The sequence below is a fragment of the Dendrobates tinctorius genome, unplaced genomic scaffold, assembly GCF_039654945.1.
Source record: "Dendrobates tinctorius isolate UK_male_01 unplaced genomic scaffold, ASM3965494v1 ptg000060l, whole genome shotgun sequence".
NCBI lineage: Eukaryota > Metazoa > Chordata > Amphibia > Anura > Dendrobatidae > Dendrobates > Dendrobates tinctorius.
This window is the reverse complement of record NW_027361728.1, coordinates 8,822,036-8,843,088: the sequence shown is the minus strand read 5'-3', so window position 1 is coordinate 8,843,088 and position 21,053 is coordinate 8,822,036. Positions and strand designations below refer to the sequence as shown.

At 41.5% G+C, this 21,053-nt stretch overlaps 1 protein-coding gene across 1 annotated transcript in view; it reads left to right on the top strand.

Moving 5' to 3' along the window:
- Window positions 1-6,443: 6,443 nt before the first annotated feature.
- ATP13A4 (ATPase 13A4) overlaps window positions 6,444-21,053 on the top strand; it is a 176,116-nt gene continuing 161,506 nt past the window's right edge. The window contains exons 1-2 of the mRNA XM_073578661.1: window positions 6,444-6,564; window positions 19,967-20,140. Of these exons, the coding sequence (XP_073434762.1) occupies window positions 6,502-6,564; window positions 19,967-20,140 (237 nt within the window). The 5' untranslated portion in view covers window positions 6,444-6,501. The remainder of the gene's footprint in view (window positions 6,565-19,966; window positions 20,141-21,053) is intronic.

The following is a 21,053-nucleotide window of genomic DNA, read 5'->3' as shown; positions in this document are numbered from 1 at the left end:
AAAACATTATAAAAAGTTCCGTCCAAAAAATCTGCGAAGACCCATCATTCCCCTCTTTCCTCCCGTGCCACTCAGAAGTTCCTTCCTTTTTTTCTGGGTCCAAAATGGAGATTGAGGTGGACCTGCAGGGATAGGGATATCCCAATCAGGAATCTTGGGGACCTGGAGGTCTAATTTCTCGCAGAAAGATGGCAGATATTCCAGGAAGCGTAGAGTCGCAGAAACACCCTCTTTCAGGGCCATTAAAGCAAAGGGGAACCCCCACCAAGAGGAAATTTCGAGATCATTCAGGATGATCAGCAAAGGCCAAAGGAGTCTCCTCTTTTATAGTTATGCGAGCAAATCCGAGAAGTATTGAATAGTAGTATCCTGGAACATAATCTCCTTTAAGGACCTGGCTTTCATCATAATCCTCTCTTTAATTCAAAATCATGTAGGCAGCGAATAATGTCTCTTGAAAAAGGTGTAGATCCTTAGGCTGTAAAGCCCGGTGGGCCTGACCAAATTTAAGGGGAGTGGAGACTGAGTCACCCAGGATGGAGGTGAAGATTACTTGTAGGATTAGCTTAACGTTTTCCTGGTCATTTGATTCTGGGACTCCTCTCTCTCTGATATTACATCTCCTACCCCTATTGTCTAAGTCCTCCAATTGTACCTGCAGGTCTCTGATCATTTTCTGCTGCATAGTAGATGTTTGGTGTAAATCAGCCTCATGGGATCTGGTTACATCATGCTTTCCTTCCAAAGAGTCAATTCTGCCTGACAAAAGCTGCAAGTCCTGTTGCACATAGGCAATTTTTGACCTGCATGCATCTCTGACCTCCGCTATTAATGCTTTAAAATCCTCCTTTGATGGGAAACAAGAGAACCTCAGCCATTGTGTGGTCATCTGGGTGGTCACCCTCCTCGTCAGAGGACCCCTCTAAATAATCACTCCCATCATCTGTACAGGTGTTAATAGGGGTTAGTTTAGGAGGGTATTTATGAGGGACAGAGACTCCTTTTTTCCCCTGGGTACCAGTCTTATCCATAGCGAACACTGTGTGAGTTATCTGCAATGCGGACTCTCAAGCTTGTGCCTGACAGTAGAGGGGGGAAATGACCTCCCTCCACTCTTGCTGTGAACCGCCCGTGTCAGCAGCGTGCTGGCCACAGGAGACCAGCACCTGTATTAATCCAGCAGGCAAGCGCAACTCTGGGGCATCAATCTCATATGCTGCTTCCCTTATGTGCCCTGGAGACCCAGCATCCACATGGCCCAAAGGCCACTCACCGTCCCCCAAGGTATTGCAAGCCGTGGCCTCCACACGCTCCTGTGCCGCTTCCTCCACAAGGCAAGATGGCGCCCAGACTTCAGAGGCGCCTTGATCTCTGAAGAAAAAGCTGTCCAGGGCTGTCACAGGACTGGCCAACGCCATTCCACGTAGAGTCAGGTTTCTAATTCTCGTGGGACCCATTCGGAGGTAATTTGATCGCCAGTGCTAGGTGCTTCAGCTGCTATGAGAGCCGCACAACCTCTCACGCCGCCATCCGGACACCCCCCAGCCATTTTTAACCCCTTCCTGACATTGGACGTACTATTCCGTCCATGTGCCCTGGGACTTAATGCCCATGGACGGAATAGTACGTCATACGCGATCAGCCACGCTTACGCGACTTACCTGCACAAAATGAGTGTCCCATAGTGGGAAACAGTGTAAAAGTAAGAATGAAACAAAACAATTTTAAAATAATTGTACAAATATTTTAAAAAATTAATAAAAAATAATAAAAAAATCAATATTTATTCTACCATTAAATCAATATTTTAATTAAATAAAATCTAAACTATAAAAGTACACGTTTACTATTGCCACATCCGTAACGACCCGACCTATAAAACTGTCCCACTAGTTAACCCCTTTAGTGAACACCATTAAAAAAAACAAGGTAAAAAAACAATTCTTTATCATCATACTGCTGAACAAAAAGTGGAATAACACGCGGTCAAAAAGATGGATATAAATAAGCGTGGTACCGCTGAAAACATTATCTTGTCCTGCAAAAACACAAGCTGCCATATAGCTCCATCGTCGGAAAAATAAAAAAGTTATAGCTCTCAGAATAAAGTGATGCAAAAATAATTATTTTTTCTATAAAATAGTTTTTAAAAGCGCCAAAACATAAAAAAATTATATAAATGCGATATCGCTGCCATTGTACTGACCCAAAGAATAAAACTGTTTTATCAATTTTACCACAAGCGGAACAGTATAAACGCCCCCCCAAAAGAAATTCATGAATTGGTGTTTTTTGTTTATTCTGCCTCCCAAAAATCGGAATAAAAAGCGATCAAAAAATGTCATGTGCCCTAAAATGGTAACAATAAAAATGTCAACTCGTCCCACAAAAAACAAGATCTGACATGACTCTGTGGGCCAAAATATGGAAAAATTAAAGCTTTCAAAATATCTGATGCAAAAACTATTTTTTGCAATAAAAAGCGTCTTTTAGTGTGTGACAGCTGCCAAACATAAAAACCCACTTTAAAAAATCACTATAAATAGTAAATCAAACCCCCTTTATCACCCTCTTAGGGGAAAAATAAAAAAATAAATAAATGTATTTATTTCCATTTTCTCATTAGGGTTAGGGTTGGAGCTAAAGTTAGAGTTAAGGCTGAGGCTAAAGTTTGGGTTAGGGTTGGGGCTAAAGTTAGGGTTAGGGTTGAAGCTAAAGTTAGGGTTAGTGTTGGGGCTAAATTTAGGGTTAGGGTTGGGGCTAAAGTTAGGGCTAGGGTTGGGATTAGGGTTAGGGGTGTGTTAGGGCTAGGTTTGTGGTTAGGGTTATGGTTAGGGTTGGGATTAGGGTTAGTGATGTGTTGGTGTTAGGGTTGGAGTTAGAATAGGGGTTTCCACTGTTTAGGCACATCAGAGGCTCTTCAAACGTGACATGCGTCTGATCTCAATTCCAGCCAATTCTGCATTGACAAAGTCAAACGGTGCTCCTTCCCTTCTGAGCTCTGCCATGCGCCCAAACAGTGGTTTACCCCCACATATGGGGTATCAGTATACTCAAGACAAATTGCACAACAACTTTTGGGGTCCAATTTCTCCTGTTACCATTGGGAAAATAAAAAATTGGCAGTAAAAATATCTTTTTTGTGAAAAAAGTAAGATTTTTAATTTTTACGGCTCTACATTATAAACTTCTGTGAAGCACTTGGAGGTTCAAAGTGCTCAGCACACATCTAGATAAGTTCCTTAGGGGGTCTACTTTCCAAAATGGTGTCACTTGTGTGGGGTTTCCACTGTTTAGGCACAAGAGGGTCTCTCCAAATGTAACTTGGCGTTCGATCTCAATTCCAGCCAATTTTGCCTTGTAAAGTCAAACGACGCCCCTTCCCTTCCGAGCTCTGCCATGCACAGTGGTTTACCTGCATATATGGGGTATCAGCGTACTCACGACAAATTGTACAATAACTTTTGGGGTCCAATTTCTCCTGTTACCCTTGGTATAAAATAAAATCAAATTGCTTCTCAAGTAAATTTTTTGTGATAAAAAGTTAAATGTTCTTTTTTTTAAACATTTCAAAAATTCCTGTGAAGCACCTGAAGGGTTAATAAACATCTTGAATGTGGTTTTGAGCACCTTCAGGGGTGCAGTTTTTAGAACGGTGTCACTGTTGGGTATTTTCTATCATATAGACCCCTCAAAGTGACTTCAAATGTGATGTGGTCCCTAAAAAAAATGGTGTTGTAAAAATGAGAAATCGCTGGTCAACTTTTAACCCTTATAACTTCCTACCAAAAAACTTTTGGTTCCAAAATTGTGCTGATGTAAAGTAGACATGTGGGAAATGTTATTTATTAAAAAAATTTGTGTGACATATTCTCTGTTTTAAGGGCATGAAAATTCAAAGTTGGAAAATTGCGACATTTTCAAAATTTTCACCAAATTTCCATTTTTTTCACAAATAAATGCAAGTCATATCAAAGAAATTTTACCACTATCATGAAGTACAATATGTATCAAGAAAACAATGTCAGAATCACCAGGATCCATGGAAGCGTTCCAGAGTTGTTACCTCATAAAGGGACAGTGGTCAGAATTGTAAAAATTGGCCTTGTCATTAACATGCAAACCACCCTTGGGGGTAAAGGGGTTAATGTCCTGATGGAGGGAAGGAGGTTGTCATTCAGGATTTTATGGTACATGGCTCTATCCATTCTCCCATTGATGCGGTGAAGTAGTCCTGTGCCCTTAGAAGAGAAACACTCCCAAAACATAATGTTTCTGTAATGTGCTGCTGCACAGCGCAACCTCCACCAGTGGGTTCTGGTGAGGGAAGAGAGGTTGCACCCACAGCGTAGTAACACAGAGCAACAGCACAGGGGTCACAGGTAACAAAAGAGCGGTCAGGCTAGTCGAAGTCAGCAACTGTCAGGAGCAGAAGTACCAAGGGAAACAGCAAGAGCGTAGTCAGGGACGAGCAAGAAGTCAAGTCCTACTGGGAATGTGGGATAAGAAACATGAGACGTAATCAGGGTACAAGCCAGAGAGTCAAAAGCCAGTTGGGATGCGTGTTATCAGAAACGGAAATACCAGAAGCAGAGTCCAGAGATCAAGCCGAGTCATACACAGGTCCAGGTAATCAGGGGCAGAAGGAACACTAAAGGAATAAAGGTCAGAGGCAATAGATTTGAAGCTTGCAGTACAGCTGATGCTGGCCCGCAGGCTGCAGACGACTGAAATAGCCCAGCCAGCTCCAGAACAAGGCAGAGGGGATTAACCCCGCATGACCAGTCCAAAGAGGAAACAGCAGAAAACAAACTCTGGACTGGATCATGACAGTTTCCACCTCCATACTTGACAGTGGGGATGGTGTTCTTTGGGTCATAGGCAGCATTTCTCTTCCTCCAAACATGGTGAGTTGAGTTAATGCCAAAGGGCTCAATTTTTGTCTTATCTGATCACAGCACCTTCTCTCAATTACTCACAGAATCATCCAGGTGTTCATTGGCAATCTTCAGAGGGGCCTGCACATGTGCCTTCTTGAGCAGGGGGACCTTGCGGGCACTGCAGGATTTTAAACTTTTATGGTGTAATGTGTTACCAATGGTTTTCCTGGTGACTGTGGTCCCAGCTGCCTGGAGATCATTAAAAAGTTCTCCCCATGTAGTTTTATGATGATCTCTCACCTTCCTCATGATCAAGACTACCCCACGAGGTGAGATTTTGCATGGTGCTCCAGATCGATGTCGATTGACAGTCATTTTATATTTCTTCCATTTTCTTACTATTGCACCAACAGTTGTCTCTTCTTACACAGCATCTTAATTATGGTTTTGTAGCCCATTCCAGCTTTGTCTGGGTCTATAGTCTTGTCCGTGACATCCTTAGAAAGCTCTTTGGTCTTGTCCATGTTGTAGAGGTTAGAGTCTGACTGATTAATTGAGTCTGTGGACAGGAGTCTTTTATAAAGGTGACTATGTAAAGGGCCTGTCACACTAAGCGATATCGCTAGCAATATCGCTATAACGTCACTGGTTTTTGTGACGTTATAGCGATATTGCTAGCGATATCACTATGTCTGATACTTATCTCCGACGGGCTCCCCTGCTGGTTATCGCTGATCGCGAGAACGTCCTGGACCGTTTCTCGTCGTCAGCTTCCTGCTGGGCTTCCTGTGGCGCCGACGAGCGACGTGTGGACGCGGGCGGGAGGACGTCAGGATCGCCTCGTCTGACAGGTAAGTAGCGACCCCCGACCGCTGCTATGTCGCTGGTGAGATCTGCCTGTGTGGCAGCTCACTAGCGACCAATTAGCGATGCACCAGCGATCCTGACCGCGTCATATTGCTGGTCGGGATCGCTGGTGCATCGCTAAGTGTGACAGTACCTTAAGACAGCTGTCTAAGTCAGGTAACGAGTTGATTAGGAGCGTCTAACTGGTCCGTAGGAGGCAGAACTCTTAATGGTTGCTAGAGGATCAAATAATTAATTCTCACTGCAAAATGCAAATAAATTTATATAATTTATACAATGTGAATTTCTGGATTTTATTTTTGATATTCTATCTCTCAATGTTAAAATTATCCTACCCTAAAAATTATAGACTGTTCCTGTCTTTGTCAGTGGGCAAACTTACAAAATCAGCAAGGGATCAAATACTTATTTACCCCACTGTAGCTTGTTATTTTTCAGCAAGGGATCAAATACTTATTTCCCCCACTGTAGCTTGTTATTTTATTACACATTACCTTTAAGCAATCTGCAGATACAATGTATTTTTTAATAGCCTTCTAGCTTTGCTGGGCTGGGTCACGTTAACATTTTTAGTTCTATTTTGGCAGCTTCCTATGAACACTATAAGGTACCTGTATGGAAAGGGTTACATTACCTGGCTGATCTGGAAGGTGGAGCTAGCTTTTAGTTCCTTCACAAGAGAAGTATATCTGTGTCTGACTGATCAGCAAGGTGTTTAGGGATTTCACTACACAGGAACAGACCGGGGGGATTGATGGGGGAAAAGCTAATGAACAATCATCATGCCTTGCTTAATGAGGGGGAGGAAAATGAGATGGTAAGTTTTCTAGTTTAATCCATTTGCACAGCACTCTGTTGACACAGGACAGACTGCTGGCTTTGCAGCTGTTAGCTGGGAAAGCTTACTAGGTTCAGGATTCTTTTATCTGCAGATGTAGCAGAGTGGAGTTTGGCTAGCTGATTACAGCACCTTTATTTGTTATGTGATATGTTTAGGTGAAATCACCAAAGGTAAACAAGGCAAACTTCTTTTATCGGTAAGTTCCAGAAGTGCCTCTCATATACTGCTAGACTTGAGGAATTAGGGCTTTTGGGGTGACACAGAAGTGCAGATATGTATTTATTGTTTCCCCCGACCCAGTATAAAATTCTAGAAGGTTGAAGAGTAAGTCTGGGTTTAGAACACAACCATAACCACAAGATGTGCCGCCAACGATTGTGCTGTGCCGCTATTACATCCCAACGTAAAGGATGTGAATGGGATTGCATTACGTCCCTTAGGGTAAAGCGACAAGGCATGCAAAGTGGGAACCGGTTGGATTTTTTTTTGTGACTAGTTTGTCTCAGTAGCCTAAACGTGTCTCCATTTATCTGCATTATGCTACAATGTGGCAGCGGCACAGAGTGGTCCTTTTCTGCCATGTAGCAGCCATATAACCGCAATCGTAAGATTTAAAAAAATGTTAGAAAAGAAGAAATATATATCGGCACAATGTAGAAGGTCAGCGATCTTCTATTTGCCTTCCGACATTTCTCCCACAAGTATATATGTAGACTAGACATGCTGGCATGATACGAGTCAGCTTTAGGAAGGCAGAAGGTTGAAAACTCTCATATGAATACACGCCAAGGCCATTTTGATGTTTCATGCCTGACCTACTGTGTAGTGTTTGTCACTGGCATGAAATTTGTTGATTTTCGTTAAGCATTTAAACCTATTAGGCATTGCTATAGAAACTGCATTATTGAAGCAGACTTTGTACTTTTATAAAAATTACAGTTTTTTTTTTAAACTTCTTGAGTATCATTTCCTTTATTTGTTAACCTGCTCAGAAACAGCCCAGACCAGTTTACGACAACTCTGTCTCCATACTGTAATTCCCTAAACGTTGCGTTCTGCCAAAGGGAACAAATGCTCCTCTCTGCTCCTAGGAATTTAATATTGGTGGGAATACTCAAAAATCATAATACCCAACACTATTAAAATACACATCAGGTCTTTTTTGGTATGTGTGCTATCCATTATTTTTACAGATAGATCGGACCTCTTATGATCAATGTGCCTTTTCACATATTCTTCTTTGATCCATGTTGCAGATCAAACTTGCCAATACAAGTCTGTGACCCCTATGAAAATCTAGATAGCACACGACTGTCATCCCCTTGTGCTATCAGTATTGTTACTGTATAATGGATAGGCGAAGCTAAAACTTTTAATTTTTCTTCTTGTCCACTACTGAAGGAACATTTTCAATGTCCCTGATGTGCCTAGTAAAATAATAATAAAAAAGCATACTAATTTCCTGCTCACCCATTCCAAGCACTGAATCCCTCTGCGATCTAATGAAATTGGTGATATCATGGAAACACTGTTGCAACCCATTAGCAGCTGTTGATGGACTACAGCTTTCACAATTCTGTAAGACTGAAGCGTTTCGTTAAACTGTTTTCAAATAAAAAGCGGTTGACACTTTCGTTTTCTATTAAGTTTGTTGAGGTTCTGCTCCTGCTGGATGTATTGCTCATGTAAGGGAATGAGCATTAGGCCAGGGTCACACTTGCAAGTGCAATGTGAGAAACTTGCGCAAGTCTCTCGCCTCAATACCCGGCACTGACGCCGGCACTCGGGATCGAAGTGTTCAGCTGCATAGAAAGACATGCAGCCGCACATTCCGGTCCGAGTGCCTGTGGCAGTGCCAGGTATTGAGGCGTTTCTCGCTGTAAAGTCTGCTGCAGCGCAGTAACGCCCAGCCTCCACCAGGGGGTGCTGGTGGAGGAAAAGGTTATCCTGCCAGTGAAACACCACAGTGAGCAGCGCAGGCGCCACAAGGTGGCGGAAGAGTAGTCAGACAAACCGGGTCAGCAACGGAGCAGGAACGCAGTACCAGAGGAAACAGCAAAACACGTGATCGGTAACAAGCCAGAGAAGTCGGAGCCAGTCGGGAGCTGAGATACCAGAGACAAGAGACCGTTGTGAGTTCATTTTTCCCTTCACCATTGAGGTCTGATGAACTCCCTCTTCTGGTGAAGGAAGGTAGTGAGCCTGATTACCAAACACCTGAGCAGATTGATGATGACTGGGTGACAGGTACTTCGGACTGGATATAAGGCAGCCGACGCCCTTGTGCTTGGCTGGTGACTTTCCTGCTGGATTCTTGGAGACCAGCCTGATTCCTGCTTCTCAAAGCTAAGTTTTTTGCTCTTCGTTTGTACACTTTAGTTTTTGGGTTTTTTTTGCTCTGTTCTTTGGAGTTCAGCCATCCCTGCCGGGGGTGAGCTGAATTCCATTTTTGTCTCTGATCTTTTGATCTTTTGCTCTGTCTTCAGAATATACCTGCGTGCTGATATAGTCTTTTGAAGTCTAGCGACTTCAGGGCCTGTTTTTCCTATCAGTCGGTTGGCACATTTTGGATAGGGTTTTTGCGGATGGCAGACAGCAGCTTTCCTATCCTGTCCTATTTTAGTTAGCTTGGGCCCCATCATTTGCTCAACCTATCTTTCTATCTGTGTTTGTGTTTTCATCTTGCTTCACCGTCATTATATGTTGGGGCTGCCTATTGCTTTGGGGTCTGCTCTGGGGCAGTTTAGTTTTCCCCTTTCTGTCTTTAGGCTATTTAGCACTCCGGCTAAAATCGAGGGGGTCTAGGGCACCGTAGGAACCCCCCACGGCTACTGCTAGTTGTTGTGGATAGGTTCAGGGGTCTGCAATCCGATAGCTGCCAACCTCTCTGGTTTTTCTGGACTTAGCTAGATATTTTATTTTTTCCTCCTTCGGTGACTCATCATAACAGGAGACAGTCAAAACAGGTCAGATGGCAAGCCGGGTCAAATACCAATGGGTCATAGTACGTGGAGCAGACACAAGACGAGTAGGGTAACAGGAGGGGACAGACAGAAACTCCGTAAACGGGTAAAGGACGAATCATGGTGCAACGGGGTCAGCCGCTCAAGCTGAGGCAGGAACTACAACTGATGCTGCCTGCAGACAGCAGCGGACTGAATTAGTCAAACAGGTCACAAAGCGAGGCAGAGAAAGTTAACCCCCGCATGACAAGGCCGGGGAGAGCATAACAAAGAACAAACCCCGACCTGGATCATGATACTTGCATTGCACTCGCAAGTGTGACCCCAACCTTACCAGCATTTCTGTTCAATGTGACCCAGATCTCCACAACAGAAGGCTTAGCCCAAAAGGACTGAGTGTCTGAAAATCTCCTAAACTGTTTAAATTGGGAACTCTAATTTTCATTAGTTTCTCTTTTAAAGTATATTGTTCTAAGAAGACAAAGCATCATATCTTAATGTTTGTAATCACTCTGTTCTTACCTATGAGACTGTCCACCACTGATAAACTCTAGAGTTGGCCAGTAATGATGAGGTATTATTTGAGCACACTCATGTCGTAATAGAGTATTTTCAGCCTGCTTGAAAAAAATGCTCAAGTCGCCCCAGCTGCATGTCTCGTGGCTGTCCAAGAGCCGCAACTAGTGATGAGCGAGTATACTTGTTACTCGAGATTTCCCGAGCATGCTAGGGTGATCTCCGAGTATTTGGATGTGCTTGGAGATTTAGTTTCTGTCACTGTAGCTGCATGATTTGTGGCTGCTAGTCAGCCTGAATACATGTGGGAATTGCCTGTTTGTTAAGAAATCCGCAGATGTATTCAGGCTGTCAGGCTGTTCTGCGTTGTGTATAAATATGTGATTCTTCATATTTTGCTTTATTCTATGCCTGATAAAGAGACCTGAGTAGTCTCGAAAGCTTGCAATTTGTTACCATCTTTTCAGTTAGGCTGGAGTCACACTGCCGTATTTCTCGTGCGATAATCGCATCACACTGTACGGACTGGCCAGCACCTCACCTGACCTGAGCATGACAGCGTGATGGAATTCTATGCAGCTGTCAAGATCAGGTCAGGATAGCCGACAGCCAGTGCGAGTTTTTAGAGTTTTACGATGCGATTCTCACACGAGAAATATGGCAGTGTGTCTCTGCTCTTAGCCATTAATAGGTATCAACCACTGAGGACTCTCAATTCTAAATATTTTTGAAAAAAAGGGATTTTTAAGAAAAATAGATTGCAAAGTTACTTTTTTTTACAAGGACTTTATAATTTGGCCCATTAAATACAGTTGTCTGAAAAAGTGTTTGCTCCTTCCTGATTTCCTATTCTTTTCATGTTTGTCACACTTAAATGTTTCAGATCACCAAACAAATGTAAATATTAAACAAATATAACACAAATAAACACAAAATGAAGTTTTTAAATTAAGGTCTTTATTAGTAATGGAAAAAGAAAAAATCTACAGGGCCCTGTGTAAATAAGTGATTGCCCCCTAAACCTAATTATCAGTTGGGCCACACTTAGCAGCAACAACTGCAATCAAGTTTTTGCGATAACTGGCAATGAGTCTTTTACAATGCTCTGGAGGAATTTTGGTCCACTCATCTTTGCAGAATTGTTGGAATTCAGCCACACTGGAGGGTTTCCGAGCATGAACAGACTTTTTAAGGTCATGCCATAGCATATCAATCAGATTAAGGTCAGGACTTTGACTAGGACACTCCAAAGTCTTAATTTTGTTTCTCTTAAGACACTCAGAGGTGGACTTGCTGATGTGTTTTGGAACATTGTCCTTCTGCATAACCCAAGTGTGCTTCAACTTGAGGCCACAAACAAATGGTTGGACATTCTCCTTCAGGATTTTTTGGTAGACAGTAGAATTTATGGTTCTATTTACCACAGCAAGTCTTCTAGTTCTTTAAGCAGCAAAACAGCCCCAGACTACCACACTGCCACCACCATTTTTTACTGTTGGTATAATGTTTCTTTTCTAAAATGCTGTTTTACTTCTATGCAAAGGGACGTACACCTTCCAAAAAGTTCAGCTTTTGTCTTGTTAGTCCACAGATTATTCTCCCAAAGTCTTGGGGATCATCAAGATGTTTTCTGGCAAAACTGCGACAAGCCTTTATGTTCTTATTGCTCAGCAGCGGTTTTTGTCTTGGAACTTTGCAATGCAGGCCATTTTTGCCCAGTCTAATTGTAGAGTCAACATTGACCTTAATTGAGGCAAGTGAGGCCTGCAGTTCTTTGGATGTTGTGTCTTTTGTGGTGTCTTGGATGAGTCATCACTGTGCTCTTGGCCAGCCACTCCTGGGAGGGTTCACCACTGTTCCATATTTTCACCATTTGTGAATAACGGCTCTCGCTGTGGTTTGCTGGAGTCCCAAAGGTGGAGCAGAGCAGTGTGTGTACGAGGTGTACGGAGCAGAGCCGTGTGTGTATGAGGTGTACGGAGCGGAGCCGCATGTGTACGAGGTGTACGGATCGGAGCCGCGTGTGTACTAGGTGTTCAGAGCGGAGCCACGTGTGTACGAGGTGTACGTAGCGGAGCCGCGTGTGTACGAGGTGTACGAAGCTGAGCCGCGTGTGTACAAGGTGGACGGAGTGGAGAGGTGTATGGAGCGGAGCCGTGTGTGTATATGAGGTGTACGGAGCGGAGATCTGCATGTATTTTGGCATGGGGGGCCCCATTTGAAAGTTCGTACTGGGGCCCATAACTTTGTAGCTACGCCACTGCGTCCCCGGCTGGCTTTTCCCACCGCACTTCTGACGATTGACAGGTCTCTATAATTATTTGTATATAAAAGTGTTTGGTGTCCACTTTTCTTAAAGTATAAAACCCCTTTTACCTAAGTTTATGTAGTTTAAGGCCTGTTTCACACATCCGTTTGTGTCCATCAGTCAAAATCCACCGTTTTGCAAAAAAAACGGATCCGCCATTTTTCTTGGCGGATCCGTTTTTTTTCCCATTGAGTTGCATTACCAGTGGATCTTGACGGATGGCCATCCGTTGGATCTGTTTTTTTGCGGATCCACCAAAATTTTGACGTCCGCCGACATGCCCGAACGGACCATGCAACGTTTTTTCGGGCGGCCGGATCTGTATTTCTCACTGTGCATGCCCGAAAGACTTCACTCAGCTGCAAATTTAACCCTAAACTCTGTTCTGGCGGCTGAAAAATTCTCTCTCTCTCCTTCCCCAGGCAGCGGTTCCTTTAAAATTCTTCCTTTGACGGATCCGTTAAAATAACGGTCCGGTGCCAAACGTTGTAGTCAGTACAGGAACGGATCCGTTATCTGTCATTTTAGAGGATTTTGACTGACCAAAAAAACTGATGTGTGAAACAGGCCTTAACTATTAGATAGTGTCAGTAAATGTGTTAGTAAATGTGAGCCAATATATTTTCCAGACAGATTTACATAAAATCAGAAGACATTTGGAAGGAACGTAAAGGCAATAATCATTTATATAAATGCTTGAGTATATAAACTCCATATAAATCAGAGCTGTACTATGTTTCTGTGCATGAGAGAAGGGCCATTGAATTAGTAGGCCATTTGTCATTACCCTTCTGGACACCTGTGTAGTAAAGACAAGATTAGGGCATCCACCATTTTCTATCATCTTCTTTAGGAGAGCTGTACTCTTTAGCTCAACATTGAATTTAATCAGGTTAATTGAACCCTTTGTATTTTAGCCTCTTAATAAATCTGAACCAAAATATCAGTCCATAAACAAGAGTTTAGAAAAGTTTCTTGATTTGGATTAAAAATACTGAAGCATGAAAGTGACCTTAGTGTGGACTGGCACATGACAATCATGTCACGGATTTGATCGGAGCGAATATGTTACATATTCTGCATGTGTTGATTTGGATGCAGATTTACCTTGGACAGCTCTATTCCTTGTATATAAGTGTTATACATGTGGCATATTGCTTTGCTCATAATTATTATTAATGTTAGATAAAAAATGTTTGCATATTTAACCTCATAAAGACCGCTGATACGCCTTTTAACGGCGGCAGTTAAGGATAATTAAACCACAGCGCTGTTAATTAACAGCGCTCAGGAATATGGATATAGCGTCCCCCAGAGTCAGAATTTCTCTGTGGTCTCGGCTACCGGGGGTAGCCGAGACCCCAGAGGACATGATTCAGGTCGGTTTTTACTGACCCCTTTGCTGTGATCGCCGTATAACGGTAACTGCAAAAAAAAAATCTGATTTCCCATTTAATTTCTCTCTCCTCTGATGTGATCCGTGGACCATCCTGCTTCCCTGCACAGCCGCCGGCGTCTTCTTCCAGGAAGAAAATGGTCGGGCCAGCACTCGGCAACAATAGGAAATTTTTCCTATTGGTTAATTTTGATCATTGTGATCAAAATAAAAAAATAGTAAATCAAACCCGCCTTTATCACTCCTTTAGTGAAAAATTATAAAATAAAAAAAGTATTTATTTCCATTTTCCCATTAGGGTTAGAATAGGCTAAAGTAAGTTGGGCTAAGGTAAGTTGGTGTAAAGTGAGTGGAGCTAAAGTGAGTTGGGCTAAAGTTAGGGTTTGGGCTAAAGTTAGGATTAGGGTTGGTGGATAAAGTTAGGGGTAGGGCTAAAGTTAGGGTTAGGGTTTGGGCTAAAGTTAGGGATAGGACTAAAGTTAGGGTTAGGGTTGGGGCTAAAGTTAGGTTTAGGGATGGGGCTAGGGTTAGGGTTGAGGCTAAGGTTGGGATTAGGGTTAGGGTTGAGATTAGGGTTGGGTTTAGGGTTAGGGGTGTGTTAGGGTTAGGTTTGTGATTAGGGTTATGGTTAAGGTTGGGATTAGGGTTAGTGATGTGTTGGGGTTAGGGTTGGAGTTAGAATAGGGGTTTCCACTGTTTAGGCACATCAGAGGCTCTTCAAACGTGACATGCATCTGATCTCAATTCCAGCCAATTCTGCATTGACAAAGTTGTGGTTATGGTTAGGGTTGAGATTAAGATTACAGGTGTGTTGGGGCTAGGGTTGGAGTTAGAATTGGGAGGCTTCCACTGTTTAGACACATCAGGGGTTCTCCAAACATGACATGGCGTCCGATCTCAATTCCAGCCAATTCTACGTTGAAAAAGTCAAACTGCGCTCCTTCCCTTCTGAGCTCTGCCATGTTTACCTCCACATATGGGGTATCGGCGTACTCAGGACAAATTGTACAGCAACTTTGGGGGACTAATATCTCCTGTTACCCTTGGGAAAATAAAAATTTGGGGGCAAAAAGATCATTTTTATTATCACAGATCTACATTATAAACTTCTGTGAAGCACTTGGGTGTTCAAAGTGCTTACCACACATCTGGATAAGTTCCTTGGGGGTCAAGTTTCCAAAATGGTGTCACTTGTGGGGGGTTTCCACTGTTTAGGCACATCAGGGGCTCTCCAAATGCGACATGGCATCCGATCTCAATTCTAGATAATTCTGTGTTGAAAAAGTCAAATGGCGATGCTTCCTTTCCGAGCGCTGCCGTGTGCCCAAACAGTGGTTTACCCCCACATATGGTGTATCGGCATATTCAGGGTGAAATGGCACAACAAATTTTGTGGTTCATTTTCTCTTTTTACACTTGTGAAAATAAAAAAAAATGGTTCTGAATTAAAATGTTTGTGAAAAAAAGGAAATTTTTTTCCTTACACATTGCTTCAGTTTCTGTGAAGCACGAAAAAGCGTTAATAAACTTCTTGAATGTGTTTTTGAGCACCTTGAGGGGTGTAGTTTTTAGAATAGTGTCACTTTTGGGTATTTTCTGTCATGTATATCCCTCAAAGTGACTTCAGATGTGAAGTGGTCCCTAAAAAAATGGTTTTGTAAATTTTGTTTGTTATAACTTGCTAGCAAAAAAATTTTGTTTCCAAAATTGTGCTGATGTAAAGTAGACATGTGGGAAATGTTATATATTAAGTATTTTGTGTGACATATCTCTCTGATTTAAGGGCATAAAAATTAAAAGTTTTCAAAATTTTAAAACTGTTCGCCATATTTCCCTTTTTTTCATAAATAAATGCAAGTCATATCAAAGAAATTTTAGCACTAATATGTAGTACAATATGTCAGGAAAAAACAGTCTCAGAATCAGCGTTCCAGAGTTATTATCTCATAAAATGAAAGTGGTCTGAATTGTAAAAATTGACATGGTCATTAAGTAGAAAATTGGCACTGCCACTAAGGGGTTAAGTGCTATACATCCTAAATTTAAATTAGTCAAGTCAATGGGAGAATTATGAACTGTTACAAATATCAATAAATTTTGTAACAAACGTTCAGGTCTCTGCTAAAAAGCTGAAGCTAAAGAGTAATTTCACTGTTCTGCACAACACTGTCCTCCAGCATACCTCCAACTCAACAAAAGAATGGCTTCAGCAGAAGAAATTCAGTTTTTCAAAGGCCCAGCCAGTCCCAAACCTACTTGAAAATCTGTGGGTGACTTGAAGAGGCCTGTACTCAGGAGATGCCCTCGGAATCTGACAGATTTGACGCACTACTTCATGGAAGAGTGGGCAAAGATTGTCAATTCTGGACATGCCATGCTGATAGACTCCTATCCAGAAAGACCAAATGCTGCCATAAATTCAAAGAGTACTTCAACAAAGTACATATTTATGTAACCACATTATTTTAGTTCTTTATTTTCATTTATTTTTCAAATAAATTGTACAGAATATGAAGATTGAAAAGAAACTAGATCAGTTATATAATTGCATATATCATCTTGTATATGTATGGTTTAGTAGACAAGAGTTACTCTTTTGAGATTCAAATTCACAAGCTTCAGCAAATTTAAAAAAAAATATAGATTTGCAGACAAGCACAAGTATTTCAGTTGCCTTGAGAAAAACATCTACAATTATGTGCAAAATATTAGCAATCTAACATTACCAATCTGGTTACCGTATATACTTGTGTATAAGCCGACCCGAATATAAGCCAACCCCCCTAATTTTGCCACAAAAACTGGGAAAAATTATTGATTAACTCGAGTATAAGCCGAGGGTGGGAAATGCAACATGCTCCATATTAATATATGCCCCATATAATGCTGCACAAAGGTTAGTGGTGGCCCATAACATGCTCCATATTAATATATGCCCCTTATAATAATACTGCACAAAGGTTATTGGTGGCCCATAACATGCTCCATATTAATATATGCCCCATATAATGCTGCACAAAGGTTATTGGTGGCCCATAGCATGCTTCATATTAATATATGCCCCATATAATGCTGCACAAAGGTTATTGGTGACCCATAACATGCTCCAAATAATAATGCTGCTGCTGCGATTTAAAAAAAAAAATGACATACTCTCCTCTTCTTATGGAATCCTTATGGCATGGCTGGCTCACCCTCCTCCAGTGCTACTCACCCTCCTGGCATCTGCATATCCGGGTCTGCTACATCTCAGTTCCGGCATCTGAATCTCCCTTCCTTTCTTCTTCCTGTGCGGTCACATGGTACCGCTCATTAAAGTCATTAATATGCGGCTCCTCCCCTATGAGAGTGGAGACATGTCCATATTCATGACTTTAATGAGGGGTACCATGTGACCGCACAGGAAGAAGAAAGGAAGGGAGATACAGATGCCGGGACTGAAATGTAGCAGAGCCGGATATGCAGACGCCAGGAGGGTGAGTATCATGTCTCCTGCTCCCCCTCCCTCGCTGACATTCAGGTGTATGACTCGTGTATAAGCCGAGAGGGTCTTTTTCAGCCAAAAAAAAGGGCTGAAAAACTCGGCTTATACATGAGTATATACGGTAATTACTGTTTTTCGAAGAAAAGCTCATGCAATATGGGAAAAAAATCATGAGTGGGTGTAGGCAAGTAATGGGCAATCAACAGTCATTACATGCATGCTGCTAATTGGGTGTAATCAACTCATTTAATGAAAGAGCGTATTCTAATTAATAGCAGTCCGGAGTTCAATTAGTGTGTTCAATCATTCTGTGAAGAAACAGGTGTCAATTATGGCCCTGCTGGTTTTAGCCTTTGTTCAGTGAGTAAAATTGGTCCTTCTAGACATTTTAACAAAGGAGAAAGAAATTTGTTCAAAAAGTTGATTGGAGAAGGGAAAACATATAAAGAAGTGCAGAAAATGCTGCTTAGCTCAAAAGATTTCCAATCCTTTAAAATGGCAAGCAAAACCCGAAACATGTGGTAGGAAAGAAATACTACCATCCGCATAGATCATGGAATCACAAGAATGGCAAACAAACAAGCATCCCATGACTAGCTCCAGGGAGATCAAAGATATTCAGTTACCTGTGAGTCCTGCAGCTATCAGAAGATGCCTACCTGAAGCCAAACTGTTTACAAGAAAAAGACTTAATAGCTGTGTACATATATTGAAGTATTGTCACAGTGTAGATTAGATATTACAAAAACTTTTTGACAGTGAGGGTTATCAATGAGTTGATCAGGCTGCCACGATAGGTAGTAGTGAGTTCTCCTTTAATGGTAGTCTTCAGAGGGTGTACAGACATCTGTCTGAAATTATTTAGTGTATCCTGCATTGAGCAGAAGGTTGGACACGATGACCCAGGAGGTCCCTTCCAACGCTAACATTCCATGATTCTATGGAATCCTCGTTATCTACCATTGCTGAAAAAATGACATTTGTTGAAAAGGTTACAGTGTGCCAAAAAAACTCATTGACTAGCCTAAAGAGAAGTGGCGCAACAATGTATGGACAGATGAGTGCAAGATTGTTCTTTTTGGGTCTAAAGGCCATAGACAGTCCGTGAGACGACACATAAACACTGAATTTAAGCCAGAGTTCACTGTGAAGACTGTAAAACATGAAGGTGCAAGCTTAATGGTTTGGGTAGGTTCTCATACTATAGAGTTGGGTCATACCAGGTACCATAGACCGGTTTGAAAATATCAAAATACTGCAAGAAGTCATGTTGCCTTCTGTTGAAGAAGAAATACCCATGAAATGAGTGTTTCAGTAGGACAACGACTCCAAACACAACAGCAAGTGGGCAACATTCTGGTTCCAGACCAACAAGATTGATGTTATGAAGTGGCCAGCTGAATCCCCAGACCTCAATTGGATTGAAAATTTGTGGAGTGACATCAAAAATTCTGCTTTTAATACACAACCTAAGAATTCAAACGAACTGGGGAATGGCTGCTGGGACTGGAATAGTTGTTCTCAGGTGTCAGATGTTAGTTGACTTCATGCCACACAGATGCAAAGCAGATATCAGAAATAAAGGATATGTAACTAAACATTAATTCAGAGATGAACAGAAAAGCAGTCTGTAAACACATTTCAGTTTATGCTGTAAATATTCGAGTTTGTAAATGAAAATGCAGACACTGCTCTTTTTTTAAATCAAGGTAATCTACTACCGCTTTGGCATATTTTATCCGTTGGGACTATTGGATTTGTGTATGTATTTTACCCAGGTACTAGCGCAAGTTTTATTTATATTATATCAGGTTTTCCATTTTGGACTATTTGAGTGGTTGTCATCCTTTTACCTGCAGCTCTGTACCAAATTAGGTTGCGCTTCGCGCCGTTGGTTTTTTATTATTTTTTTAAATCAGCCTATTATTCTTGATATTTTGTTCATGTTTTCATTTGGAATTGAATGTGCAGTGCTCCCATTGTATATATGGAATAAAATGTTTTTATGATGATTAAGCTTTATTTCAGTTGTGTTAAACACTCTGCCATTATTTTGCACATAATTGTATAACACTAAGAGGTTTCATAGGACTGTATCCAATCTAATCCTTTTCAAACTCTTTAATGCAAACACAGCCTTAGTAATGTCAAAGTGACCTCAACATATATGGCCATGGGAAAACAGATGGTAACTGTTTTTAACTGCTGTGCTGTCATACACTATCTGTAATGTTATTTTCACGGTTTTATAGCTTTCTCTCCCCATCTCTATTCCTAAACTGTGAGCTGTGACATCATTTCATTATCTAGATTCAACAAGGAATGGCATGGCTGCTGCATTTCTTGCTTGTGCTTTTATATAGGCTATAAGACCCTCTTAAATGGCTGTGTTATATGATGTGATGGCTACAAGACATTATGAGGAAGCCCACCAGGTGCCCATAGGATCCTTCTCTGGCTGATATAATCCTCTTCAATGGGTACACTGTTGAGGATCATTTTTCTCAATCGACACAATTTGGCTTGCAAATTGTTTGAACTCGTCACGCTTAGTAAATTCTGAAAAATTCGACACAATTTTGATTTGCATCAACTCGATTCGTTCATTTCTATTGTCCACCTTTTACACCAATGTACTCATTATATCAAATGGCATTTAAGGAAGATTGGAGTAAAGTCTGTTTACTTGAAATAAATTCCTTTTTTTTCAGGATGCATTTGGATACAAGACCAGCACCTGTCGAAAAGTTCTGTGTATATGTGGATATATTTTCTCCCTTGGATTTCTGTGGCTTATATTCTACTGGAAACCAGAATGGCATGTATGGGCCAACTGCATCCAGTCTTCCTTACGAGAAGCTGATGTTGTACTACTCAGAACCACAGTAAGTTTTGTTGTGTTAAGTTTTCCCCTAAAAATGACTGACCAATGAACAGACTACTTTTCGGCAGGCAGTGGGCTTTTGTATAATTATCTGTAAATGAAAATGTAAATCTGGTTTGTTTTTGATTAAAGTGTATTATAAGCTCTCTTAACTGTTTACAATTTATAATATATTAACCCCTTAACGACCGCCGATATGCCTTTGATCGGCAGCAGTTAAGGGGCCTTATTCCTCAGCACGGCTTTTTAACAGCACTGAGAAATAAATGAATAGCACATCCCCAGCAACAGATAATCTCCAGGTAGCTGAAACCCTGGAGAACACAATTGGGGCTAGTTTTTATGGTCCTTGATCATGTGATCGCCATTATTCAATGAATAACGTTTATCACGTTAGAATAAAAAAGGAAAATCCCATTTAAAAATAATTTCTCCCTCCTATGATCTAATATGTCAGAGAAGAGAAAAATGATGTTCCCTGGTCCCCCACGGTACCTTGATATCGGAACCCCCATTCCCCGGGTCTCCTCCTCTTGTTCCCGAAGCAGAATTGGTGGCGCATGTGCTGTGCACCCGAAGAGGGCTGCTTGCCTTTACCCAGCAATGTCAGAAATCAATTTAATTTAATTGGTTCCTGAAATTTGATCACTGTGATAGACCTTATCACAGTGATCAAAAGCAAAATATTTGGTAAATATGACAGCACTTGGCCTGTGCCTCTCTCTTCTCCCCTTGTAGTTGTTCAGAGAGAGAAGAGAGATACACTACACTCAAGTGCTGTCCTGTCTAATTTAAAAAAAATCACATTTATAAATTAGTTTCAATAAATTCTTCACCCATCCTCTCCCCACCCCCTGATCATGATCATCCCACTCCCCATGTCATCACCGTAGTCAGATTCAATTTTTTTCATC